We start from the raw sequence: 22,302 nt of genomic DNA on the forward strand, positions 1-22,302 counted from the left end.
TTTATATGCTTATTTTATTTACATGATGTTTACATCTCTAAGATTAATAGCGTACGAACTACCTGACCTTCTCCATCTCAACAGCATTAATGACATGATATATGAGTGTCTGAATTGTGGGTCACAGTAAACATAGACATTTCTATATGTAATTCACCTTTATTTTAAACACAGAAAACAGACATGTTTTTAAATTTATGTAGGCAGAGTAAAACCTTTGATGTTAAATAATAAAAAAAATCCAATATAAAGCTTTACTCTTATCTTCTTAGACATCAAGTTGTCTTTAACATCTGATCAAAATAAAAGAATTATAGGGACTTTTATCTTACCAAATGTATAAATTATATTTATGAACCTATTATTAACAACGTAGATTCATTCAGACTCATTGTATGCCATGCCAAGTATTAGCTGTATGAGTGTCAGTGTTCAAGACAACTTGTTCATGAACTGTTTTCCTACAGTTGCAGGTTCTCCATTCAACCATAAAATAGAGGTAGTAGCCAGCCAACACAGCCACAAAAATATGAAGAAGAAAAAGAACTTCACACACTGATGGAGCCAGTACAGCCTGTAACATGCAAATCAAAATTTAATATTTACAAACATAATTAAATACCCTACAAGCATTTTGAGTTTTGAATATTTTCTTTCTTTTGTAGCAGCGTTTAATTTCATTATGTATACTCAAACATATTCAAAATATTTTAATATTTTCAAGCAAAGTGAAAGTGTCACATGTACCCAGAAAGAAGGGGAGTCTACCTGTATCTCTTCCTGATTGCACCTGGGAGTTTCTTTGGGTCTTCCTTGAGCACAAATGTGCGGAGTCCCATGAGACCCTGCCTCAAGTACAGATCCCAATTAAGGTTACTGATGTTGAAGTCAAAAATCTTTCGGTCATCTTCACTGAGTTTGTTCCACATGTGATGCACATTCTGGTTGGAAAACTTCCATTGTCTTGTGCAGAAATATGAGATGACATCTGTAAACTTGTGCAGTTTCTTGTAGGTCTTCATGAACCTTGATCATAATTAAATACACATTAGTTGTTCTGCAGAATAAACATTCAAAGCTGGGTCTATAATTTCAGTATATTTATTTTAGTTCAACGCACCTGGGCTTTTGTCCAATGGCAAACAATGCAATGTCTCCCACTAGTGCTGGAAGAAGGTGAATCAGCAGTGCATACACTTTGTACAAGGAGTGCACATGTACCTCGGTAAGAGTAACCATCCACACTGCGCTATCAAATGGTACCTGCCAGCTGTACTTAATGTTCTTGTTAATATAGTCACCCCAGCTTATCGGATTCTCACAAGAAGACACATAGTTGTATACAGGAATAGCTCCAGTGCCAGATCTGCTGAAGATAAGCGAAAAGTTAGCCTGTGTAAAAATTATCATCTTGCAGGACAACTATCCCATGAAGGTATATGATGAGTGGTGTTAAGCATTTATATATTTTAATCACGGTCCTAGATTGGGGTGAATTTCAAGGTCAGGTTTTATTCATTCATTTGGGAAATAATCTGCAGATGCTGTTTGTTTATTATGGGTAGATAAAAAGTTAATGTAGAAAATATGAAGAGAGAGAATCTGCAGCATCTGCTCGATGGTGGCACATCAAGAGGGTAGCATAAATTATTTTATTTCTCAAAACATTCTCAGCATTGAAAATCTATAACACAGTAGAATATTGCAAAAAGGCAAATCACTAGATTTGACAGTGATTTTATTTTTTCCAAAGCAGCAGGAACAGACACTCTTGAGCTGTTGGATGGACTCACTTGAAGGGAGAAATCACTGACTCTTGTATCTTATTCCATATTCATGAAAAATCAAAAATCACTGAAAGGTCTAATTATGAATGATTATTGTGTCTTAATTATGATCAACAATTCACCTTCGCTGCTCATGGATATGCCAGGCAGAAGTAACGAGGGCATTAACTGCCAAGTCACAGGGAACCATATCCCCCACCATTTTTCCTTTTAAGTGCATGGTGCGAATCATCCCGAGACCCACACACGCCACTGCTCCTGTCGGTCCATACAGGTTGTCAATCCACCCTGGCACAGGCTCACTCCTTGTACACAAGACTAAAAAGGAAAACATTGCTAGTCATTTGCAGAAACAAAATACAGTAAACATGTCTGCAAAATTTAGTTGGCTGTCTTCTGGAAAATTTCAGCAGATAGATGCTAGATTTTTACCAATGTTTCAGTGGAGATTAATGCCTCCATCACCAATGTCAGAAGCAATAAGCTCCTTTCAAATATCAGCCAGCACTACCAGAAAAATAGTCAAGTTACAAATCTAATGCTTACAAAATTTTTATTCCATCATAATTTCTGTTGCCATAGATCTTATTAATAATCACTGTCCCTTGCATTCATTATATAACAAGAAGCTATAATTTGCAGTCTATAGTCAACTCACTGATGGAGGGTCTGAACACTCCGACAGGAAGATCCTTGCCGACAGTCCTCACTATATCTTCAGCTATTGCTTTGGTATAAGTGTATGTGTTCGGCCAGGCACCCAAAATCCTGCGAGAATAAAAACATGCTGCAAAAATTTATGATTTTATAACTTTGAACATATCTAGGAGGTTTAAAAATGTATGAAAAACCATTTATTAACTCAGATTAGAAATGTTGACAAAAATAATTCCTTTCAGACCGAGTACATTCCCTTTCACCAACTCATTATCAAAGAATTTGTGTTCATTTTGCAAATATTGTATTTCCTTTGAAGTACGAAATCAAGTCCTAAATATTATTTAGATTATGCTTTGTGTCGCTTTGTATCTGAAATCTTACCTTAACAAGCACGAAAAAGTTTAACATTTCATAATAAACATTAAATATTATACTACATAGACAAATATATTTAAAACCAACATTAAAGTCTATTTATTACACCATTGCAAGAAACTAGCCCTCACAACGCTATAAAAATACGTCCACTATTTAAATATTGAAAGTTCAGTAACAGAAAATTCTAGTTAGAACAAAAACAAATCTACAGGCAACTCACTTGGGAGTAATGGTGGTCAAAGTATTATCGTCCAGCTTTTCGACTAACTGAATAATCCTCTCGCCAGTGGTGGGCGGGTCGTAGAACTCTTCGTCGATGGATGTGCGGTGGCAGTGACTGAACGCGGTGGATACGTGAACCACCACCTACAGAAAGAATCCACTTCATGTAAAAAGGAAAATTAGCTACAACTGAAATTCACAGAGTCAACGCGAAACAAACATTCCCCCACACAAAAAAGACGCCTTACTGCATTATACGTTCATCTATTGCTTATGCTTATGCTTATGCTTATGCTTATGCTTCTGGGAGCATCTTTAATCCTTATTCCTTCTCCATCGTTCGAAAGTAATTTTTCTTCGGTATAAGACCTTCTAAGACTTCTTCAAGAGAGAGGAAGAAATTACAATTGCTATACACATTTAGAGAAAATTTATCATGCCTTCTTTATAGACCGTCTCAAACACAGGCAGATGTACAGATTCAGGCAAAGGAAACTTAACTGGGGTCATTCGGATTATCTACGATCACAGGTTCCGAGCTACATAATTGCACTGACCTTGATGTTGGGACAGTCCCGACATAGCAGTAGCAACTCTCGAGTGCCTACCACGTTAATGGCTGTGGCGATTTGCAGCTTCTCGTCGAATCGAACAGTGGCTGCCATGTGGAACACAATGTGCACATTATCCACAATGCGTTGTCTGTCGCAAGGACTCAAATCCAGACCCGGCTTTGAGCAGTCGCCTTCCACAGGAAGGATCTTCTCTCTGAAGCCAGGCTGTACTTCTCTCAACTTTTCAAACAGCTGCAATAATTCGGAGTTTCTTTTCTGTGTTTCTTGGTTACAAAAGTGTACAGTGTTTTTGAAAGAGATTGGAAATAATGGAATTGGAGTCAGATGTAGGTTCAATCTGAGCGTCCAACAAATTACAAAACAGCTTCATGAAGCGATCTTAAACGTTACGCTCAAATCAGCGTTTTCACGTGCAAAGTGGCCATACAAGGAAAGACGATAAAACATACCGACGTATATTTCGACATGTTACAATTCCACGTTCAATGACTATTCATATAATGGTAAAATCCAAGACAGACAAGTGTTGTTGGATAAAAGCGCAGAATTGAACTCGAAAGAGAAAATCCGTGAAATCGGCTCGAAGAACTGTCACACGTGCTCAAAAATTCCAAACGTGTTACGTTAGTAGGAGGAGTGCAAAGACGAATTTTCACGAAGTCAAATTTCCTTGATTCTATGCATAGAATACACCCCTAAAGTGAAGCCACGTGCTTCAGAAGCAACTTGTGTGTTGGCTGGCATTAAAAGTGTTGAACAATCCGTTCGCACTCACCGGGTCCTCGAAAATTTCCTGCATCCTGAGTCCTACGTCCTTTCCTTTCTTGCTTCGGACCAGCAGGTAGATGCTGCTGAGATGTGGGCAGGACCGGAGCAGTTTCTCCACCAGAACTTTGCCCATGAAGCCAGTTCCACCGGTGATCAGAACATTGGCGCCCCGGTAGAACTCCTGCACCGTAGTGCCTCTGTCCTCTGACAAGTGCATCTCTGAAGTTAGAAACGCAATTAAGACACGAATTCAGAACTTCGTAGCATTTCTTAAGCAATATTTCTCCGGAGACGCACAATCCTCGGGAATTCCATACAACGAAACACTGCATTGAGGATAGTGATCCGAATCTGAAATTTCATGTACGCAAGAACGTCTTTGCTTCTAACTCACTCTTTATCACACATATTTGCTGACTTCAGTCTTAATCCATGGTTTTTGTAGCAGTTTGAAGTGTCAACGTCATTTCTCCAGATTTTTTTGCGAATTCCTTCCTGCGTGTCAGTCCTTGTCCGCGTCGTTTCCGTGTTATCTTATCCCCTCCCCAAAATCAGTCGTATTCATCGCAAAGAGCTAAAAGTTTTTCACGATTATATGCCTCGATTTTCACTACTACTCTTGTTCGAAAACATGGACTAGCTTTTCGATTGGGCCCAACAGAATAGGTTTTACCTGAACACGGAGAAAGTTTCCATTCTCCAAAACATCGTATTTTATTAAATCTGGGGCGATGGATAATGTCCAGCTTGTAGTTTGCTTCAACACCGCACCATCGTCACAAACCTTCGGAATTAAGTACCAAAATAGTAGCGACAACATTTTACTAATGCCTTCTACCTTTTCATAGCCTGCTGAATAATATTCAGTTTCAGATCTTATTTTCATCTCGAAGCATATAATTCGACTGTAAGTTATTTAAAGTCCTAAATAATTAGTAAGTCGGAACATACCGTAACACCAGGAAAGCGACATAACTTGTCCAAGTGAACGGATCCGAGCTCTTCAGTTGACTGACGTCTTTCATTACCTATCCTCTTTATTTGTGCACAATACATACAATACGATAATGATAATGGGTTATGTCAGAATGAGTAACAACACATGTTGCATAATAGCATTCATCTGTTTAACTCAAAACTGTAAGCAGCATTGGCGATTAGTTACGTAAACACGACTAGATTTAAGAAGAATGGTAAAATACACCAATTCATCCATCCCCTCGCCAGCTATTATGTCCATCCTAACATACATCCGTTGGTAATGACTACTCATCGTGTGGAAAGTCAACGAAGTAGCTGTTTTCCAGTCCAAGGAGTGGAATTTTATGTAAAAAATACAAAGACTTTAAAGATACAATCCCCATAATGTATAATCTTAATCGAATTGATATGTACTCAAGCACATTTTCACACTATAACTGTGTAATCCATAGAATAATTGAGAGCTCGTGATGTATAGAATAAAGCATTTTCCCCATGTAATACAATGAGTCAAAATAAATTTCAAAATTTTAGGAATTTTGGTTGCATTTTTATTAAGTTATATTGTGGTAAGAAACGAATTGTCGTACTTTCAAACTTTCCTGAGTAAAATATAGAAACCACAGCTCAATTCTGCACACTCCATTCTTTCAATTAGTTATTCTACAGATTACCTATAAAATGTGAAAAATATGTTGGCTCTATCTGAGCTAGATTATGGTAGGTTCTAAATATCTCGTTGTTTTCATTCTAACTACCCGCAAAAAGCGTTACTTGATGGAATATATAAATATTATACGAAGCAACGCGTAAATCTTCTTATCTTTACATTTTTCACTTAAACCATTCAGTCAGTACACAAAATGCCGGAGAATTCTATGACATGTGGAGTACACAAAGTGTTCATTCTATAGTCCGTGAAGCACACTTACGTTTTGCACTACGTATTGACGAAATTTCTGCATTTGAAGCTGAAACACGCTCTTCGGACGTCAGCTGAGAAGAAACAACGAGGTCCGAAATAATCTTGCTTTTATGTTCCACTTTCCTGTTGCTGAATGAGGGCGCTGAATTGTTAGTAGTCGTAGCTGCTTTGGAAATGAAGCTACCCGACAAGTTCTCCACGGCCACTGTACTCGTTCCATTACATTCGATGGTTTCCATGCTCACCGATCGTCTTGTTTCTTATTCTCTTAAAGCCAGTAAACTGAAATATATCGTTTTCATATTTCAGTGATATGAGCTGGAAAAGAATATATTTTAATGAAATTAGAAGAAAATTTAAAACTTCTACATCTTATTTCTTATTTTATTTAGTGATTGTGTAACATAGGTCCTTGTTCCACAAATTGATATTAAGCAATTGCAATATGAGAACCTCCACGTGTGTGTGTTTATTGTAGTTATTAATATTTGGTTTGGCCCATATAGCTTATTAACGTGCATCTTGTGATGTGAAACACTTTTTCCTTATGATGTCATTGGCTGTAACGTGATTGCTACTTGTAAATGGGGTCACGCTCATACCTCTCGACCTGATCATTCACCCCACCAAAAAGTTGTCAGTGGAACCACGGTTCCGGAGAATTTGACGTAAATACGTCTATACGGAAAGGAAGTTTATATATTGGCTTTATTCTAAATATTTCCTTCATACATGCTTCACAATTGAGATAAGTTTGATTAAAACATTGCTTAATCAACTTGAATTAGTTACGCTTAAGATGGGTCTGTGGTAGCTGAATGTAATGTAAAGTAATGTAATGTAATGTAAGGTAAGGTAAGGTAATGTAAGGTAAGGTAATGTAAGGTAATGTAAGGTAAGGTAATGTAATGTAACTATGTAGGTAACCATTGTTGTTTATTTGTTGATAAACAGATGACGTTTCCCAGGTAACATAACAATTAAGTTACACTTTTTCGTTTCCCTTTTTCGTAACACTTTTTCGTAACACCATTTCGTAACACTTTTTCGTAACACTATTTCGTAACACTTTTTGCCGAATGACACTGACCCTAAAATATAGACGTATTTACGTCAAAACCCCACCTTATTGGATATCCTATATAAACGTATGACCCCAAGGTACATTAGCAAAAGGTGGTCATGAAGTCATAGCGTTAACTTTGAGTAACCTACTGTTCAACTTTACTTTATCTTATCTTGAGATTGAATAAAACTCTTCATATTAGTATCCACAAACTGACAATCTTCTACATTTGAAATACTTAGTTATTTCAACTTATCCGCCAATCCTACGAAATACTACCAACATCTAAGGAAGCCGATTATCAACTTTACCTCAGGCACTTCCAAATGTATTACAATTGAAAACAATAATTAGTAGAATCAAATTAATTACATAAGAATAATTATGTGTCTGTCTGCAAGAGAATGGTGGTAGCCTTCTTTAATGCCAAATTCCTTGGCGGACCAACAAAATTTCAGAGAGAAGTCAGAAAAAATATTTCGAATTTTAAAAACTTTCCGGCTAGCCAGTCCTGTCGAATACCTCGTTGACACTGAAGGATGAGTAAAAATACAAAGAAATTAAGAACAAGATGAGAAATGTGCTTTGTTTCCACTTTATACACCACAAATACCTGTTATTGGTCCTATAACTCTGTGGTGTGAATCAGATTTATTCCCGTTTGCTTGTAATAGTAGCCACGAATGGAATCGACCTCGGGTCCTTCTGAATATTAGACTAGTATGGCTGTAGACTACATCGCCGGGACACAAGGTATTTAATTGTTCTTACAACTCTAATCAGACTCTTTTACCTTATAGCAGAAGCATGGCATCAATGCTTGGTTGGCTAATTACTCATTCTGCTAAGAAGATTAATAGGCCAATAACCACAAAGAATCTAACTCATAATTGATGGCCTCGTTGCCAATGATTCTAGCCACGAATTTCCCAAACACAAAACAAGCACACTTTAAACTGAACTGTGATATCATGTCACAACATCTATGTCCGAAATATTTCGATATTGAACACAACATGGTTGCAAACAAAAGAATACAAATCATTTATCTTCTTCCAGTCCAAATTAGTACCTATCGCAAATAATAGGACCCTGATATATTAACGTTTCGTTTAAAAATGTTTAGACTTGCTAACCACAAAGTTGTCTCCCTTGTCCGACTTTCACTGATGTCAATTTTGATCTTTCTCATGTCACCACCCTCACACTACATCACTGGTCATGGCTTCTTTGTCCCTCGTGGGCCCAAGAAGTTCCAGAGAACCTTCTTTTCAAGCATCTAAATTAAATGATCAATAATCTTCTTTGACAAACTGATAGTCGCTCAGCTAATCCAGAAATTATTCCTCATAATTTCAATATAGTGTTCGCAACAGTCCGTCACTGGTTCCTATCTTCAGCCAGATGAACACAATCCACACCATTAAACCTCATTACCGTAAGAATTATTCTAATACTTATTGTCCCTTTGTATTTAGGTCTTCTCAGTAGCCTCTTTCCTACAGGTTTTCCAACCAAAATTTTTGTATTTATTTCCCATATCCCATTGCTATATGTCCCGCCCACTGCATCCTCCTCAATTGGACCAAATGTTTTATGAAAACAAATTATGTAGCGTCTCATTACGCAGTTTCCTGCGTCGAAAGCAAAAAGGCTTGTTGACTCATCAACAATAAAGAACTTTCTTAAATCAAACCCCTCCGCGTCATGAATCTCCGTAGGCTATGCTAAAGATACTGGAGCATATTTAATCTCTCAAGGGTATATAACCCTTGTTTGGAACATTTTTCGACTTGATGTAATCTGATCGAGACGATATATTTCGATTTTGAAGACGAACGTTAACAATTACATGGCTCGCCACATAACCACATAGTTTTATTCAATGACGTGTTTATTTTGATCGTAATTTGACAGTAACCAACTGATTTTTAATTCACCGAGTACAAACTTGTGTCATACTATTGTAACAACCAAGTGAAATGGTGTAACATATATTTTAAGTGACCTTTGCGTTTCAGACAATCAATATTCCAGTTTTCAACAAGACTAATAATGCATAATAGGTAAAGATGACCTGAAGAAGGGTTTATAACCCGAAACATATCGTCACAAGTGAACTTAATACAAGACACGAAGTTAAACTGTTGTGTATGGATATATTATAATAAGATTTTAGACAATTCTCACAACATCACACTCTTATATAATCTTGTGATAGCGTCATATTTTATTCTCTGAAGTTTCATAAACTCGGAGAGATAAATAACGAGTTTCTCCTCAATTTTTTGACGTAAATACGTCTATATTTTAGGGTCGGTGTCATCCGGTAAAAAGTGAAACGAAAAAGTGGAACGAAAAAGTGTAACGATGGTTTATCAACAAATAAACAACAATGGTTACCTGGGAAACTTCATCTGTTTATCAACAAATCGACAATAATGGTTACCTAAGGAACATCTATTTACTCGGCATTTTTGTTACCTATACAACATTACATTACCTTACATTACATTACCTTACCTTTACATTACCTTACCTTACATTACCTTACATTACACTACATTTCATTACATTACATTACATTCAGCTACCACAGATCCATCTTAAGCGTAACTAATTCAAGTTAAATAAGCAAAGTCTTAATCAAACTTTACTCAATTGTAAAGCGGGTATAAAGGAAATATTTAGAATAAAGCCAATATATAAACTTCCTTTCCGTATAGACGTATTTACGTCAAATTCTCCAGAACCGTCGTTCCACTGACAACTTTTTTAAATCTTTACCGTAAATGGCATTCTTTTTATATTATTACACTTTCATTTCAATGCCATCTTTATGAAACGTATTATTTAACCCGGGAATAATGGTGTAATCAAACACTGACTCACTCAAATGGACATTAAATATTGATGTTTCTCTCCACTTGACTCATCGATTCTAAAACAAGAGACAACTACATATCGGGAGCTATTATGTTGGGTCCCATATAAAATCTAATCCGTGGCCAGAGCCAGCTATCCAAATGGATTGGCTTCGTTTTTAGTGTAATAAACGATGGATCAATTCAAAAGAAACAGCTACACTGATTGGAACTCACCAACATTACAAAACTTCAGTTACATTAAGCGACACTTACTGAACCTGCAGAGGTGACGTTCCGGCTGGCTGCTAGCGAGTAACAACGTACAATGAACACTGATCTCTCACGAATTGACTAGCTCTATTTTCCCCTCTCCGTCCGTTGCATGGCCACGTCCAAGAAGTTAAAAGTTCTGCAAACGTCAGGTATTTACATAGACGGTGTATTTTAGAAGTTGACAAAAGCAAGTATTATTATAGAGTCTCTCTCTCAGGGATAGAGGGAATTATACACTGACCAGACACGTCATGGTTCTATAAAATAGCTTTTATTAAGACCATGAAGGATCTGCAGATTTTAGGATTATAAATATGCTCCAAGAAACACTCAACATCCGTTCTGGTGGTTATGAACTGTTGTCATGACCAGTTCATATGCAATATCTCTGAATCAGTTTTGAAAAGCTGAAGACTGAAACAGGAGAACATTACGCAGACGCGCCCCAGTGTCTATGCTCAATACTGATGTGTGGAATTATTTTTTTCGAAAGACACTGCACTGAAGGCATACTTATGAGGAATTTCAATTACGGTGAGAGGCGACGTGTAGGAAAGGACTCCTTCCGAACGCTGGCCCTCATCAGGTGTCATTTCATATTACTGTTATTATTTCTTCAAAGAACGAAATAGCGGTCATATTATTCTTTGCAGCCATAACTATTTGGAACGTCATATTAGAAAGCGTGTGTAACATAATGTCAAAATGTTGCAGTTATATATTCTGCTTAAGTTATTTCAGAATAAATTAATTCCTGTTGCCGAGTGTTTATTAGACGTTTGCTGCCTGACTCCTAGCTATAATTTTGTCAAATCACACTTATCAAGTAAGGGTCTGGCAGTGAGACATGGGAACGGTTGTGTTTAGTAGACAGAGAAACAAAGTATCACAGTGATAGTGTTTCCTGGACAGGCTAACATTTCTACAACGTTTTTTTTCAAAACAAACGGGAGAAGATGAAAATTTGTTATGACCGCCTACATCGTCTTAGCTGGGACAAGGTAGAGCCATCTCTGGTACCAAAACTGCCTGTAAGCGATCTGAACGCTGGACAAAATCTCGATCTCTTCAATGATTATAACCGACTATGCGAATGTCATTTGAACATATGCCACCAAAATAAAATAATATATATAAATTTATAATTTTAATTACATAAATATAGTTACGTGATTTTTCGAGATAATGGCTAAAAGAATTGTAACGTAATTCCGAAAATGCTGACATAAAACTTGCCTATCTAATGCTCGATTTCTTGGTTTTCCTTCTGCTTGTAATTGATAAACGAAGCACGAAATCCAACCTATACAAAATTCGACTAAACTGGATTAGTGATAATATACTTAGAGGTTCGACACACTGTCTTGCTAACAAAATAGAAATACTTATAAGCTTATCTATAATTTTAATTGGGTTTTACATCATTTCTTACCCGTCATGACTATTAATACCCTTCACCTGACCCTACGTAAACTAACCACTTCCGGAAACCATCACTTCAATACTAGATATGGAGCAGCTATGATCCCCTGAAATGTCGTACCTACCTATAAATCCACATGGAGTCACGACCCTGGCGTCATAGAAGCACTACACAGACACCAGAACTTAAACGTCGTAAAATTTTAGAAATCTCATCATTGGTCAGATATTACAATACATTTATAAAACCGTGGATCGAGCATTTACAATAAAAACCAAGACTAATCAGATTCAGAGCAGTCATTATTTTAAATACACCTACGATTCCGGTTATAAGATTAATTAGCATGCCAATCTCAAAACCCACATTGAAACTTCAACTGGTGTTATAAATGTAAAACATAACAACCTTCCATGCCTCAATATAGTTTTAGGAAACTCCGAAATTATGTTTACTAAGCACTGATTACCTTTTGGACACGTAACAAGGCAATTTCATAAAGTAATAAACAAAAGGCTAACAACCAAATTCAAATTCAAATTTGACTCAAGAATTACACATTTTGAAAATTCAGCAACTATGGAATTGTCAGGTTGATTCCTTCCGTGAGTGTAAGAATGCTTTACACGTGTGCTGCCTTCTAAGTAAAATATTAATACGTAAACAGTTCTCCGAAGAGGCAAATGCTAATATTTTAATTGTCGGAAAAATTTTATATTAACACAATTTCATATTTAAGTAATATACGGCCATGAACAATTTTCTACGCACATTATCTTCGTGTGAATTCTAACTAACATACACCACACTTTCTGGAACGTCCGTTCACAAATCGACGACAAATAATTAAGAGCAAGGAATTTTATATACACTTAAACTGACCTTGGAAGACGCTTTGTAAAACACACAATGGTGTGTACTTCGTTTCTCAAACAATGACCAGCATCTCTACAGCACGAAATGAGGTCTTTGCTGTTAGACTTATGCTCGAAATTCATTACGAAACAAGGAACAAGAATGTCGACATGGCCTTACTGAACAAAGAAGCTCATACTCATAGTATCTGTTTAAAACAAAAAACGGTTCCTCAAGAAGGGCTATGCTCCTTGAAGTAAGTTGTCAGTAGTGGCGATTTGAAAACAATCCTCCTACATCGAAGCATTTGATTCAGTAAAGGTTATTTATATTTATTTAGTGTTCTGTCTGACGACAGGTCCATATGAACAGGATCCTTCCATCCTTTTCTCGGACGGGGACCTGTTCATATACGTTCTTGGCAGATGATCCAGAAGTGGTTCATTGCCTTCTTCTGTGTGTGAATGGAGTAATTGTTGGGATGCCACGGAGAAACCGGGGAAGCCCCCGGAGGAAATCTCCATGATGCCTAGACCACGGCCTTGCCCAACACATGTTATAAATCTGAGCACCACCGGGAATTGAACCCGGGACCCCAGGATTACAAGGCCAGCGTTCTAACCGCTAGACCACCTCATCTTATTATTATTTAGTGTTCTGTCTGACGACAGGTCCATATGAACAGGATCCTTCCATCCTTTTCTCGGACTGGGACCTGTTCATATACGTTCTTGGCAGATGATCCAGAAGTGGTTTGCCATTGCCTTCTTCTGTGTGTGAATGGAGTAATTGTTGGGATGCCACGGAGAAACCGGGAAAGCCCCCGGAGGAAAACTCCGTGTTGCCTGGACCACGGCCTTGCCCAACACAAGTTATAAATTCGGGCACCGCCGGGAATCGAACCCGAGACCCCAGGATTACAAGGCCAGCGTTCTAACCGCTAGACCACCTCATCTTATTATTATTTAGTGTTCTGTCTGACGACAGGTCCATATGAACAGGATCCTTCCATCCTTTTCTCGGACTGGGACCTGTTCATATACGTTCTTGGCAGATGATCCAGAAGTGATTTGCCATTGCCTTCTTCTGTGTGTGAATGGAGTAATTGTTGGGATGCCACGGAGAAACCGGGGAAGCCCCCGCAGGAAAACTCCGTGTTGCCTGGACCACGGCCTTGCCCAACACAAGTTATAAATTCGGGCACCGCCGGGAATCGAACCCGAGACCCCAGGATTACAAGGCCAGCGTTCTAACCGCTAGACCACCTCATCTTATTATTATTTAGTGTTCTGTCTGACGACAGGTCCATATGAACAGGATCCTTCCATCCTTTTCTCGGACTGGGACCTGTTCATATACGTTCTTGGCAGATGATCCAGAAGTGATTTGCCATTGCCTTCTTCTGTGTGTGAATGGAGTAATTGTTGGGATGCCACGGAGAAACCGGGGAAGCTCCCGCAGGAAAACTCCGTGTTGCCTGGACCACGGCCTTGCCCAACACAAGTTATAAATTCGGGCACCGCCGGGAATCGAACCCGAGACCCCAGGATTACAAGTCCAGCGTTCTAACCGCTAGACCACCGTGGCTGCTCAGTAAAGGTACAATCTCAAAATTAAAAAATCGGAATAGTAAAAATATTGTTATCAACTGTCGACTATTTAGCATACGTAATATAAATGTTAAAGATATTTCCTTTATTTGCTTTAAATTATAACAAATCGTCATGTTAATTGTCCTTCAAATATTTTATTTCAAGAATGATTGCTACACTGACGTTTTTAGAATAATCAAATAAGTTTTTACTTCATAACTTACATCTGAAGAGGGTAATCATTCACCAATAAAAATGCCGACACTTTCTTCGTGCTACGACGTAGAAACTGCGTCAATAGCTTTCAGAAGCCAATCACCTTGAAATATAATACTGCTCGCAGCAACTTCAAGCTTTTATTTAATGTACCTTTTCAAATATTTGCTATTTATTTTGTTTCTAACACATCTGCTATACAAAGAAATATTACAAAAGACCACGTAAATCCCCGTTCGGTGTTTGGCAAATATGCTATGTACATAATTATTTGGGCGGGTTTTCCAATTTTGTTTCCAAGAATTCTCATAAATATGTATTCAGTTTATTAATTTCTAATTAAATTAGTGAAGTGTAAATAATCTTCTTCTGTACAGAACTTAAACACATTCAGACAAATTTCATAAAGGCGGCCATTTACAAAGGTACCCGTTCGACTATTATCCTCCGATTCGGCTCACGTTTTGTTGAATGATTGCGGACTCTTTGTTGTTAATTTGTATACCTATAATGTAATTAATGCCTGTGCAAGACAATGATAGACATTCATTAAAATTCACTAGAATTCAACTTTTCTTTTTAATTTTGGCATAAGTCTATATTACATCTTCTAATTTAATATTTCTTAAAGTTCTATTTGCAGTAAATATTATCGATAGCACTCTCGATCTCCGTTTTCCCCACTGCGCTCCTCAAAGAGAGTTTATGGTTTAAAACAGGGGTGGCCAACCCAAATGATCTTTCGGGCCACTTTGGAAATGCATCATAACTCCGCGGGCCACATATAAAATTATATATCCCCATATGGATGCACAAATAATGTATTTTTTTAATACATTGGTTTTCACTACTTTGGCCATTATAAAATAAATATATTTTGTAAAAGTGTGATGAATCTCGCGGGCCGGAAAAATGTTCAAGGCGGGCCGCGGGTTGGTCACCCCTGGTTTAAAACGATCCTTCAGACATTACAACTTTTACAGGAACTGTTAAACACAAGGTTATCACTGCCAAGCCTTCATTTGGAAAACTAAGTACATGAAAATGTTTTCTAACATTCAAAAGTCTAAGAACTCAGAAATTGTTTAAATATTTTAAATGTCTTATCTGAAGCACTATCGAAAAGACAGCAACTGATCATGAGAGTATTTAGAAATATACTTTTCATATTTGTTAATTAAAATGTTTGCCCCATTTTACAGTACAATGAATTCTTGGGTCAGATAATACTAAACATTTCAGCAAAACGTCTTACTTACACATATTTAAATTTAAACATATTATTTAGTTAATCGATTGTAACGTCTAAACAACAGTAAGGCACAATGCTCTTAAAGATTTTTGTCTACATTCGAAAGTCCTTAATTTTCCAAAAAAAATCGTCAAAACGTTATTTTTTATCTTTTTTGTGTACGTGTGCTGAAATTTGACTGCATACCCCATTCAATTGAAGTTCATTCAGCTGTTTCGTCGACTTGTACATAGTTGTTCCTTATTTTCACTAGTTCTTCCTTATTTTCACTAGTTCTTCCTTATTTTCACTAGTTCTTCCTTATTTTCACTAGTTCTTCCTTATTTTCACTAGTTCTTCCTTATTTTCACTAGTTCTTCCTTATTTTCACTAGTTCTTCCTTATTTTCACTAGTTCTTCCTTATTTTCACTAGTTCTTCCTTATTTTCACTAGTTCTTCCTTATTTTCACTAGTTCTTCCTTATTTTCACTAGTTCTTCCTTATTTTCACTAGTTCTTCCTTATTTTCACTAGTTCTTCCTTATTTTCACTAGTTCTTCCTTATTTTCACTAGTTCTTCCTTATTTTCACTAGTTCTTCCTTATTTTCACTAGTTCTTCCTTATTTTCACTAGTTCTTCCTTATTTTCACTAGTTGTTCCTTATTTTCACTAAAGAATCAATTAGTGTTGTAGTAATTCAACAGTAATATCCAATATCATAGCTTGACGTTGCAGTTTATTAGATATTGCATTATTTATAATAACTTTTTAAAAAACATCTAGGAAAATAAATTCAGACAAATTTCTTCAGTAAACTGGTAACAGTAACTAGCTCTTAGGTATTTTACAAAGAAGATTAACATCAATTCCTTCAACAACGCCAACCGTTGTATTTTGCTGCCAAAGTAATAAATCTGTTTCATGACGTCATAAAAATTCTTATTTTAGACATATTTTTAACAGTCACTGAGAGAGATTTGGTTTTCTTCTACGTGTTCTAGCTTGGACTCAAGATTATACGCCGTTCACAATTACTGCATCATCATACCCTTGAAAACGACATTACCCAAATTTAATCACTTTTCTTCAATCGAATTTAAAATTTCATTTGTTAATTCAAAAGCATTTTAATCGGATAATTTATGAAATCCATAAATGATTCCTGGATTTCAGTAATTAAATGAAATTGCTATCGGAGTTAGCAATTCTTTAGACATATCAAAATGTATGACTCATTTGTTCTCATTTTGAAATGTATTGTCTTGTATCTAAGTTGAACCTGTATTTATTGAAAAAAATGTTGTTTTGTGCCCTCAGTAATTCATGTTTTAATTCTTTCAACAAAACAATGATAATTGCCACGCAGTCTGAGTCATAGGGCCTTGATCGCTCGGACACTGGGACCATGGGTTTGAATCCCACTAAAGGCATGGGTGTTTGCCCGCATCTTTGTGTGTTGTGCTGCGTTGTTTAGGTAGAAGCTTTCAGACGTGATAATAAGTCGTCCAAGGAATGCTACCATTGTTTAATAAGATTAAGAAACCTTCCATTAGTAAGGAGGCCAAGGTCACTCAACGACTGCAGAGCTATTGATGATGATATTGACGATTTAATTACGTAATTTCGGACTCAAATATTTGTCTTGTTGCTCTTTTCCAAGCTACTGTGCAAAAACATCATCAGCTATCAGCTAAAAAACAAAAAAGTACCACCATCAGCTTTACAAAACTCTTTCTTTGTACTCTAAACTGCAAGTTGCAAGTAGCTGACGCCAACCTAACACCAATTATTATCTAAAAGATTTTACTTCATTATCTTTTTAATTATCACTTAGCAAACTACTTGGAAACGCCATGTTTGTACTGTCAGTCATCAACATGTATGTCCAGGGTCTAATTTAATTAGCCCAATTTTCGTTAGAAGACGACGACTTATGATTGGTTAAGAGCCATCATGGCTCACAATAAGATCTATGAGACCCATCTGTCAATGGAAAACAACATAATCACGTTCTAGGCTGCACCAAGTCCGAATTCGACTTCTTAAAATAGAAAGTTTCTGAAGTACTCTGACAGTCTTGACACACATCCTTGCGGAACGTCCTTTGAATCCATGATCCCTTTGAAACGATTAATATTCTTATATCTCTGTTTTCAATATTTGCAGGAAATTGTCCTCGATCTGATGATATTATTGCTACTTTTTTTTTTAGTATTTTAATCATTCTTCATGAGTGTCTGTGTTTGATTCTAATTGTGTTTCTCAATTAAAATAATTATTAGAACACCTGCTTTGTGCAACAGCTACGTACTCGCAGTATTTCGAAACCCGTAATCGAACGACGACACGGTGGTCTAGCGGTTAGAACGCTGGCCTTGTAATCCTGGAGTCTCAGGTTAGATTCCCGGCGGTGCCCGAATTTATAACTTGTGTTGGGCAAGGCCGTGGTCTAGGCAACACGGAGTTTTCCTCCGGGGGCTTCCTCGGTTTCTCCGTGGCATCCCAACAATTACTCCATTCACACACAGAAGAAGGCAATGGCAAACCACTTCTGGATCATCTGCCAAGAACGTATATGAACAGGTCCCAGTCCGAGAAAAGGATGGAAGGATCCTGTTCATATGGACCTGTCGTCAGACAGAACACTAAATAAATAAATAACTCGAACGACCTGTTTCTTCACTCTAATCGGCACTCTCCTTGTTAGACCTTGTTACCGTCGTATCGCTTCAGTGATCTGGGACTGATTGCCAGCGATCCTCGGGGTTGCCGTGGTATGTAATTTTGAGTCAAGGGCTTGCTTGGATGAGACCATTCTATCTCTGAGCGAATACAGAGGAATCTGGATACTGCTGCTGAATGAAATCTGTCGTTTCACCAGACTCGTAAAACTTGTTATAACATAGTGCCACTAGAGGTCACTTCAGTTTTAAACCTGCCATCAAAAACGAACAATATGGCGACTAATAAACTTCTACGATGCCACTTAATACAGAGCTCCCATAAAATCTGATTATAAAAATGTGCAACTTTTGCCATAATTAATTTTGTAGACTATAAAACAACATGGCTGCCGCACGAATTCAACATTAACTTTACTGAGAAGTTACATTCCTTTTTCGTATTTGGGAGGTTCATTGTTCAAACACAGAAGTCTTTCGTGGGTTCCTTTAGTCCCTACAGCAAAAGCTCGAATATTACCTTAAATTAAGCCACAAACATCCTTTCGAAATCATAGTTCGTTAATTATGCTATCTTCAGACGCTATCAATTCTTAAGTAATGATGACAGCGTTGTTAATAAACCACAATAATAAATATTTAATTGTGGATTTTACGATAATATTTAAACATTCTTTAGGTACCACTGTGTGCAGTTCTGTGCAGAGACAGGCCATGAACATAAATATTAATTCTACAAGACATATTGTTTACTTTTCAACATTTACAAACATGGCGGCTGTAAGAAACGCCCAGGCTACAAATGGCAGTCGGAAAGTACGCACAGTAATAAACCGCTTTTCACTTCTTGGTACTAACCATCGCTATCCTTCCTTGCACTGTCCTTTGCAAGCTGTTAAGGGTATTAACACGTAGGCTAATAAACAGTCCTGCATCATTCCGTAATACCTCCAGTGTCAGGAGTTTCCTGTGATTATTGTGCAAATTTCGCCACGGTGGTCTAGCGGTCAGAACACTAGCCTTGTAAGCCTGGGGTCCCGGGTTCAATTCCCGGTGGTGCTCAAATTTATAACTTGTGTTGGGCAAGGCCGTGGTCTAGGCATCACGGAGTTTCCCTCCGTGGGCTTCCCCGGTTTCACCGTGGCATCCCAACAATTACGCCATTCACACACAGAAGAAGGCCATTGCCAGTGAGCAGGTCCCTGACAACCTGAAGAGGTTGGAAGGATCCTGTTCATAATATATGGACCTGTCGTCAGACAGAACACTACAAATAAAAATAAATTGTGCAAATATATCTGACCATTCCCTTCCGGTTAATGTTACTTCATTATTCAAATGTCTGCGATTTACATTGCAAATTCAAGCAATCTCCTTTTCATTTTCAAAACCACTCCTTTGTGGGTTTTTTTTTCTAAATAAGAGGACCGTTATCTGTCCACGTGATGTAACGTTGACAAAAACATTGTCCTTGTATCCGATTTCCTGTTGCTGAGACACTGTCATTACACCGAATTGAACTGTTAGTAAAATTTGCAATTCAATAACATAGTAAGAAAACGATAATTCACCGTCTATGGAGCCACAGTTGCAGAAGACAAAATTAGACTAGCTTAGACACATTATACAAATAAGAAAGGCATACAAGGACAGCTTTTGAAGCTAAGACCGGAGGCCAAGGCTGAGGTGTGCATGACGGGAGAAGACACACAGATGATGTGAATATACATGAAATAATAAATACGGCTTTGTGAACTGGTGGCTTACGAAACAAATAGCTGGGTGGATTATTGTGATTGTGGCATCATTGATGGACAACATGATGGCGTTCACACTCACACACAGGCATGCATGCCAAACATGCCAATACGAGTTGGAAGAACACATATGTAAGCTTGCTATTAATCTATTAGGCAAGCAGTTTTGCTATTGTGGAAAAAATATTACTTAACAACACATTCAATTGCAGAGGTTATGTAGCGTTGCAGATGCCTGACAATACCTCAAGGGCTGAGTAAAATTGAGTAAACTCCACTCGGATGACCAGCCGAGTCAATTCGGAATAAAATTGTCAGTGGAACCACGGTTCCGGAGAATTTGACGTAAATACGTCTATACGGAAAGAAAGTTTATAAATTGGCTTTATTCTAAATATTTCCTTCATACATGCTTTATATTTGAGATAAGTCTAATTAAGACATTGATTATTCAACTTCAGTTAGTTACGCTTAAAATTGGTCTGTGGTAGCTGAATGTAATGTAAAGTAATGTATTTTAATGTAACGTAAGGTGAAGTAATGTAAGGTTATGTAATGTAAGGTAAGGTAATCTAATGTAATGTGGTTTCCAAGGTAACCATTGTTGTTTATTTGTTGATAAACATATGACGTTTCCCAGGTAACATAACAATGAAGTTACACTTTTTCGTTTCCCTTTTTCGTAATACTTTTTCGTAACACATTTTTGCCGAATGACACTGACCCTAAAATATAGACGTATTTACGTCAAAAATCCAACGTTTCAGAGACTCTCTCAGTCTCCGTCATCAATGAATGATGTGATGGGTAAGCAAATAGCTAACCAAAACGCTGACTAAGGACGAAATCCTGCTCTAGGGCAAGACAGTCCTTTGCTGGGTCACAACATTCCTGCTTACGAAACGCATTGCTGGAAATGGTAAACAGAGCCTTGTAACTAAAACAGGGGTGTTCTTACACCACCGGAAAACCTAAACTATGCAAAGTAGGGGCTTCTGGTACTGGTCGGACGTTATCCCATCAGGAAGATTGGCGGAAATCACTTCGGCTGATAACCTCTGCGACTTGGGGGGGGGGGGGTAACTTCAGCTGAAGGCCTCCATGATTTCGGGAGGCCGACCGTGCCCATTCTGAATTATACAATGGCATTTACCTTACAACTGAGGAAAAGAATGGAAAACTTCAGACAGGAAACCGAGTAGTGCTCCGACCTGGCGGACTTTTCAGGGACAGCCTCGGATGGCCTGCTGAACATCAGTCCCCCTCAGTTGCCCTTGGGTGACCTTTGTCAGCCCTCGTTCGGCACAAGTGCCTTCCGAGTTGCCGAACTAAGTGGATCCCTGCATCAGCCAACTTTGATTTGAAGCTCTCAGTCAGTACTCTGATGTGACCAGCGAAGAATGTGATCACCACGCCCTCGTAAATTTGTCTGCTACTAATACACAAAGGCGCGTTAGTCGCAATGCGAAGACACTTGGATTGTAATATTTGCAGCATCCGGACTTGGCTGGAGGCAACTGAGCTCCAGATCGAAAATACATAATACATCATAGGACGGATGAGCTGTTTGTTGAGAAGCGCACGGTTTCTGACGGAGAGGGCCAAGAACGCCCAATAGTTGCACCATCTTTCGCATCCGGCTGACGTGCATCAAAAAATGTAAGTCTGGTGACTAGGGTTACCCCAAGGCAACGCGCTGTTCCGACCCACAGTGTCGAAGGCTATGGCCACGCCGATTAGTCGCCTCTCGTCAAAGTTCCTGTTGGCCGGGGAGCTGCAGCATCGTGATACGTCTGGGTAGGAACCCAAACTCTTCTCAAAGAGCTTGCTAACACCGTCAAGAAGACTTATGGGTTTGTAGGAAGAGGGCGGCGAAGGGTCCTACCGCGTTTCCATGCCTGTGGAGGTTATTGTTCCCTTAGGTAATTTTCTCAGGACCCCGTTAAGAATACCGCTATACGTCGCTACAACCCAGAAGATAGGAATCTTAGAACTCACCGCCGAGAAAATCTCAAATCCTATAAATTGAGTGAGGCTGGCTTAA

At 38.0% G+C, this 22,302-nt stretch overlaps 1 protein-coding gene across 7 annotated transcripts; it reads right to left on the minus strand.

Moving 5' to 3' along the window:
* LOC110831770 (fatty acyl-CoA reductase wat) lies at nucleotides 1–14,695 on the minus strand. Of its 7 annotated transcripts, none has more exons than XM_087359130.1 (11): nucleotides 14,597–14,695; nucleotides 10,503–10,638; nucleotides 6,304–6,614; nucleotides 4,398–4,609; nucleotides 3,605–3,853; nucleotides 3,046–3,191; nucleotides 2,446–2,555; nucleotides 1,910–2,105; nucleotides 1,121–1,369; nucleotides 769–1,026; nucleotides 1–574 (listed from the first exon to the last, which is right to left on the minus strand). In XM_087359130.1, the coding sequence occupies exons 3-11, from the start codon at nucleotides 6,533–6,535 to the stop codon at nucleotides 433–435; spliced, it is 1,794 nt and encodes a 597-aa protein (XP_087215256.1). In that variant the 5' UTR covers nucleotides 6,536–6,614; nucleotides 10,503–10,638; nucleotides 14,597–14,695; the 3' UTR covers nucleotides 1–432. The 7 variants fall into 7 exon arrangements, with proteins under 7 accessions (XP_087215256.1, XP_087215260.1, XP_087215255.1 ...); XM_087359134.1 differs by lacking the exon at nucleotides 14,597–14,695 and adding an exon at nucleotides 12,050–12,750 and having other exon boundaries at nucleotides 6,304–6,578; XM_087359129.1 differs by lacking the exon at nucleotides 14,597–14,695 and adding an exon at nucleotides 12,050–12,750.
* Nucleotides 14,696–22,302: the final 7,607 nt, after the last annotated feature.

The sequence above is a fragment of the Zootermopsis nevadensis genome, unplaced genomic scaffold, assembly GCF_977971745.1.
Source record: "Zootermopsis nevadensis isolate Lab colony 2312 unplaced genomic scaffold, Znev_1.0 Znev_ptg000030l, whole genome shotgun sequence".
In the NCBI taxonomy this organism is placed as follows: domain Eukaryota; kingdom Metazoa; phylum Arthropoda; class Insecta; order Blattodea; family Termopsidae; genus Zootermopsis; species Zootermopsis nevadensis.